The 6,943-nt window shown below is 35.0% G+C and overlaps 1 protein-coding gene across 1 annotated transcript; it reads right to left on the bottom strand.

The window, feature by feature from the left end:
- Positions 1 to 1,692: 1,692 nt before the first annotated feature.
- LBD18 (LOB domain-containing protein 18) lies at positions 1,693 to 6,689 on the bottom strand. The gene is made up of 2 exons (XM_068486529.2): positions 6,103 to 6,689; positions 1,693 to 2,608 (listed from the first exon to the last, which is right to left on the bottom strand). The coding sequence occupies exons 1-2, from the start codon at positions 6,445 to 6,447 to the stop codon at positions 2,192 to 2,194; spliced, it is 762 nt and encodes a 253-aa protein (XP_068342630.2). The 5' UTR covers positions 6,448 to 6,689; the 3' UTR covers positions 1,693 to 2,191.
- Positions 6,690 to 6,943: the final 254 nt, after the last annotated feature.

The following is a 6,943-nucleotide window of genomic DNA, read 5'->3' as shown; positions in this document are numbered from 1 at the left end:
AGTTTTACATTCTTTGAGTTAGTTTAGTGTTTTATATTGTATTTTTACGTTCTTGAGTCAAGTTATTACTTAATTTCGTCCAAACTTGTGTTTGTGCTCAAATCTGCCCAGAAAGTGGTTTTTAGGCAGATTTGAGTGTGTTTGTGTTGTTTTGAGTCTTTTGGTTTGTCTTAGTGTTTTAAAGTTTAGCTTTGCATTCTTTGAGTCTAGTATAGTGTTTCATATTGTTATTTTACGTTTTTGAGTCAAATCCAAGTGGATAACAATCCCTCCTAATCCCCGGTCCAGAACGATCCCTACTTATACATATACTACAATTGACGAAAAGAGGGTTTAATTTGTGTGCGTATAAATCTCGCATCAGTAGATGTGCTCACCAAGGGGTTATGCTCTTCTCAGTTTAATGTTCACTGTTCCAATCTTATGCTCGGTTCTCAACTCCTTAAGATTGAGGGGGAATGTTAGGCTATAGAGATTAGCTTAGGGTGTTATGTATTAGATGTGTGCCATGTGTCACAAATGTATTAGATGAGTTAGTTCTATGGGGATGTATTTATATATAAACAAGTGATATAATAATTCATGAATCCATGTAGTGAAGTGTTGAAGAAATACATCTCTCCTTCTCTACTTTCTCTCTCAAAACTCTATAAGATTTGTTAACACATAGATGGATAGCAGACTCAACGACAGCGATGATGACAAGGGTCTCAAGGGAAGGATCTGGACACCTTATCTTCACTGTGAATTTTGATAGGTGTGGGCGGCAATTTGGAGAAACCAAAGTCATTTGAGCAGATGAAGATGTACATCACCAACTCGATATGTTGTCTGCAAAGTGGAACCAAACTTGTGAATTATATTGGTTTTTAGGACCCATTTCTACCAACAGACTAGGTTGATCACAGTCGTTGAATCTTCGTCCGCACAGATCGTCCGCGCGCTCTAAGTTTTGGTTTGCTATAATTTAGGTTTGACTTTTCTTTGAAAGTATATAGAGCCCAAGAGGCAATGAAGGACAAAAAACATCAAAATCTTTAAACTAAAGCCCATAGAAAAAATGAAGACTCTTGAGTGAACCTAGAACAAAGAAAACTGAAGCCGCAGTCACCTTAACCGTTACCTTCAACTTGCCCGTCACCGTAAACCAACATGAGAAAATTGACAAGATCCATATGGCAGCAGAGAAATGAACCTTAGAGTCGAACAAGGACCAGAGAAAGAGGAACAAACAAAATCCTACGAAAATATAGACCACAAATTAACCACGATAGCACAAAAGTGTCTTTTTCTTTCTTTCTTTCTTTCTTTCTTTCTTTCTTTCTTTCTTTCTTTTGACCAGAAGCAACACCAATTTCATTACTAACCAATATTGATTACAACGGGTGCCACCTGGATATATTTCTCCAATGACAAAAAATACATTGATCTAGAGGTAATTTGCACAAACAATCAAAATGATTAAACCCCTAAACAGCTACCACAAGCATGAAATTACTGGTACAAATTTGCCGCAAAGATGATAGACACAGCAAATGTGTACTGGATCACACATAAAGTCATCACTGTAAGCAAGACCACCAAAAAAATGAAAACGTAAGAAAAACGCATAGAGATTCAACAACATCACTAGTTCTCAAAACCCAAAAGCCGCGACAATCCAAACTCTATCAAGTATAATAGGTGATCATTTTATTTTTTTCACTTTTTTTTCTCTACCATTGAATTAAGAGTGAACGGTGAGTGACCATAATATTCTTAAATAATGGAGTCTAATAGAACGGAACTCTTGTCTTCGTGATATTGGAAGAGGTTCAAGTTCTTATGCGGTATGCTCACTCCCCTATTATTAATGTACTACACCAAAACTGAAATGATTCACATCCAGCATATCCAATCCAATGATAGTAGTCATATAGGATTGTAGTGACCCACCAAATGCCCTATATTTATAATCTAACGTTTAAATCTTCACTACATTTTTTGAAAAAGAAAAGAATTAACAAAATAAGAAGTTAATAGAAAAATATAAATGCGTCATTAAATTTACCTGCCACCGAAACCCTAACACTATGTTCTCTTGCTAGTACATATATATATATATTATATGTTCATGAGTTAACATGCATTTCATCAGGCAAGTACTCGTAAATTAATTGATGATTGGTTCGATCTTTGATCAGTACTAATCTCATTTGGGGTGAGAATGAGATGGTGAACCCTCAGAGCACGGTACAGACCCAGGTGATGGAGATGAGCTATGCCTATGAAGTAGTTCACGAGCCAAACTTTGAAGATCTCCACCACCACCGCCAGCTGGTGAACCCGGACCGCTACTGCCGCCTCCGAATTGATGATGGTGACGCGGGTCATGCAGCGCACGCTGTTGCATGGCCCAAGGTTGCATGACCATGGGTTCGAAAAGTGAGGACAAATCGTATGAAGCGGGCATGGAGGAGACTGCTGATGGAAGGTCTGAGATGGAGAATTGAGGTGGGGTAATGAGTGCTGCTGCTGATGGTGGAGGGGGTGGAGGTGGTGGTGATGGAAGCTCCATTGTCGCTAGGTGGGCTTGTAAGTATGAGAGCTCAGCTTGCAGATTCACCACCTGCATGTACAATCCGTAAACGCAAAAAAGAAAAAACACACACAACAATGAATTGATTTTCATACACACATACAAACCTTAACCGTAAACGCGACGATTATAATAACATATAAGTCAGTGTGGATCAAAACTCTTTATAAATATAATGATTCAAATTTTAATGAAATGATCTCCGGACACCTGTATATATAGTTTTGAGTCTTTTTCAAGAAACAAGGGACTAGTTGAAGTTTGGAAAATGATTTCTTAGTTAGAGAATGAATTAGAAAACTGAGCATGTGTTAAATTTAAGATTATATAAACGAGTCGACGATCATTGATCTGTATATTCTATACTGATAATGCATAATATTGGTTGTTTCAGATAAATTTAAGGCTTCTTTGTCGTTGTTTACACTTAAAGGGTGCTTCAACTATGTGTACAGTGTACTTGAACATGGGATTGCGAACAAACAAATGATTCTCGCGGCACAGGAAGAAAAAAGAACAAAATTTCTTCTGCATATATGTTCTTGGGGTTGGGGAAGGTGACGTTGGCTGTTGAAATTGGATGCAAGTATAGTGACTATTTATAAGAGGGGTATGCTATTTACACATCTCTTTTTACTTTTCACACCTCTCGTTAATTTCTGTCATTTGATTTTTTTTTTTTTTTAATTCATTAGATTCGATGGTAGCAAATTAGGAGGGAATGTGAGAAATAAAAAATGGTGTGCGGATAGCACATCCCTTTATAGAAATATAGTTTGAGTTTTGACTCGATCGAGCTTTAAACTATTGACTCTAGAAAGAAATTTGTAACTTGATTCCACATATCCAAAAAATTACCTAATTAAAATTTTCTCACATGATTCCATTACATGAATATAGTTACTCATTGATCACAAACTATACTATTTAGTTATTTAACTTATCTAATAACAAGGTTATTGCTACATATAACATAGGATGCACATGTGGTCTAATTAGGCTATGAGGTTATGGAAAATTTTCAAACCTAAGGGTTACAAGCACAAAGATTTTAAAAGGCGTTAGGGGCTAGTCAGTTGGCAGGCAAGGTCTAGCATCTAGACGTCTAGGAGGGGCCTAGGCGATTTTTATAATTTTAATTAAATTTATTATATCATATAAATAAATATCTACTTATACTTTAAAAATATATAATTTGTTTTGAGATACATAAATTGCAAAATAGAATGACATATAAATTGTAAAATACTAAAACATATAGAAAACACATATAATGAGTGTTCATCCAAGTATTCAATAAGTATCTTTCAATTTATTAAAAAATAAAAATGAAAAATAGAAGTATCTATTTTTTGTCTAAGTGAGAGTTGCTACCTAGGTGAGTGCCTAAACAGATCTAGGTAGGAGCCTAGGCATGTTTAGACGCCATTTATTATTTTTTAAACACCTAGGCAGGTCTAGATGATATATATTTGACAAATTAATAGTGTATAATATCATTGTACTTATCATACTAATGTTCATATTGCACTCAATTCTATACTTGGAGATGTCCTTTCTAATCGTGGCAATGGACAACCAGCTAACGTCTAGACACAGACTAAACGGCGCTAGGCAGGGAGATTTTAGAACACTGACAAGCACATATTCACATCCCAAATGCATGAGAAAAAGTAGATTCTACATTGATTGATTAGCCACTCACATTGGTTATCACACTTCTCACAGATATGGACGTAACGCTCATTTTTTGAGTGCAAGGTCAAAAGATATAATAGAAATTAACGTATGTTGTCAATTAATGTGATATAAATAATTCCATTGCAACACTAACGTGTAGAGAGTATGATGAGACGTTCACTTTTCAGCTGTGAAGTTCACGTGAGTCTTGAATTAGTGAGAGATATGATAATAATTATCGTATCTAATAAATTAAGAGAAATGTTATTAGCACTTTAAAAGTTTTATTCTACACTTCTCATAAGTATATTTTTCTTTTTAAATATAGAAAGTTTGGAATGTAAAATGAGAATTTTGGAATGCCAATAACAATTCCCTACATTAATGTGATATAAATAGTCCTACTGCAACAATAATATGCACTGTGTGACACTCATTCTTCAAGTGTAAGGTTCACATATGTTTTGCATTTGAAGAAATTAAATATATTAGTAAGTTATGTCTCTTTAAAGAAAAGGAAGTAATCTAGTTTCTTACATAGAAGTAACTATAAGTATTGTGATATAAATAGTTCTCATCCAATGCTTCAAAATTTTATTAAAAAAATATTAACAATTTCTTTTGACCCAAAGTTGCAAATATATTTTTGCAGATATGAAATAGTTTTTTTATTTTTTGGGTGTCATATTTCAATGGGTTTTTTGCTTTGGTCAGATGATATGTATTTGACTTTTTTTTTAACAAAAATATTATTTACACTAACAATAATATAGTTCATATTTAACTAATTAATAGTGTATAATACCATATGTACTTATCATACTAATGTTCATATTGCACTCAATTCTATATTTGGAGATGTGGAGCTGAAATTGTGGCCTATCTCTGAAAATGAGATGGAATGGATATAAAAAAATGTGGACAAGAAAAACAAACCTTCTCCACTTCTCCCAGGAATTGCTGAATTAAAATAAGTTATTAATAGTGGGAAAATATATAAAGAAAAATGACTCTCGTCATCCTTAATTAATTAAAAGGCTACTTAGATTGAATGAAGAAACAAACCGACCATTCCTCCTTAATACCAGCAAAGTACCACAATTTGCACAGAAAGATGGCACACACCTGCATTGCATAGTGTAACCGCCGACCATATGATTTGTTAATAAAAAAAGGCCTCTAGATTTCAGTCAAGCACAAAACTGTCCCCTAAGGGTGTCCTTTACAGTTTACATTTTATTCTTCCTTGATTTTATATTTTAATTAAGCTCTAATTTCCTAACTAAAAAAAAAGCTTATATCTATATATGTTTCTCATTAAGGGCACCGAGGAAGGTCCTACTCTCTCAGTAAAGATTTAGACACCCTCCTGTCAATAAGGCCATGGTTTGCCTTTGCCCTATCCTTCTTTACTAATATATTTTTTGAAAGATCTTTTGGGTCAATGCAAGTTGAAAAATATGGAAATCAATGGCCTATAGTACCCAAAAAAGAAAAAATATTTTTGGATTAAATTAAAAAAAAAAAAGGTTATATGGACTTTTTTTTTGGGTTAGTATAATGGACTTAATCAGAAATGGGTAGAAATTAATTAATTAAGAGTAAACTACCTTGTATATGTATATTACTTCAAAAAGCTGATAAAATGACGTAAAAAGTAATTACAAAAAAAAAAAAAAAAAAAAAAAAAAAAAAAAAAAAAAAAAAAAACATGAAGAACAACATCACAATTAAGCCTTATCAAGAAGTTGGTTTCATCAATTCATTTACCAAAAAATTAATAAAAGAACTCAAGTGATCAATTAAGTTGATCTAAAAATGAAAAAGTTAACACAGACACACACCTGTTGTTGGAGAGCGAATATATGAGCAACACAGCCGTAGACTGGATCTCTAAGGCGGGCTTGAGCCTCGTAACATATGGTGACAACGGCGTCGAGCCGCTTATCTACTGGAATATGAAGAAGAAGCTTGGAGACATTGCTGGCTCCGAAAACCTTGTGCACCGCCGCAAAATGAGCTGCGCCTTGCTCCGAATCAAAGTAGGGTGCAAATATGCACCCTGGCACACACTTCCTCCTCAAAAATTTGCACGCGCCACATGGACTGCCGCTGCCGGTACCGCCACCACCACTACTACTGCTCCCTCCACCACTACCATCACCACCATTAGGGTTTGTTGGATTCATGGATGATCTCTGCCTTGATGGGTTGTTTGCTATTAATTAAATTATAAATTGTTGAATATATATATAATTTACTTGTTTTGATTTATGATCGTGAGGAGTGGAGGCGTCATTAATGTTCGTGAAAAAGGAGGAGGAGGAGGAGATTTGGGGTTTGGTGGGGTGGGGATGGGGGGTGTGTTTGTTTTCGTTTTGGGTTTATTTGTTGTTATTTAGTGAGAGAGAGAGAGAGAGAGAGAGAGAGGTGATAAAAAACGCTAGTAGGCTGATGAGATGGGATAGAAAAAAGAGACTTTAAAGCCACGCGAGAGAGCAAAGGCTTAATACCCACATTTAGCTGTTTGCGTGAAGCAAACATACGATAAGCCCTAGCTGTTTTCTTTCTTCTTTTTTTTTTCCATTTCTCCCTCCCTCTTCCTTACTTCCTCTCGTGATTTTTTCTTATTTAGCTAGCAAAACTCATGCCCCTCTCTCTCTCTCTCTCTCTCTGTCTAGCTAG

This window comes from Pyrus communis, chromosome 2 (assembly GCF_041283825.1).
Source record: "Pyrus communis isolate YQ-2024b chromosome 2, ASM4128382v1, whole genome shotgun sequence".
Lineage (NCBI taxonomy): Eukaryota > Viridiplantae > Streptophyta > Magnoliopsida > Rosales > Rosaceae > Pyrus > Pyrus communis.
Note: the sequence above shows the minus strand (reverse complement) of the source record. Positions and strands in the feature narration are given on the sequence as shown.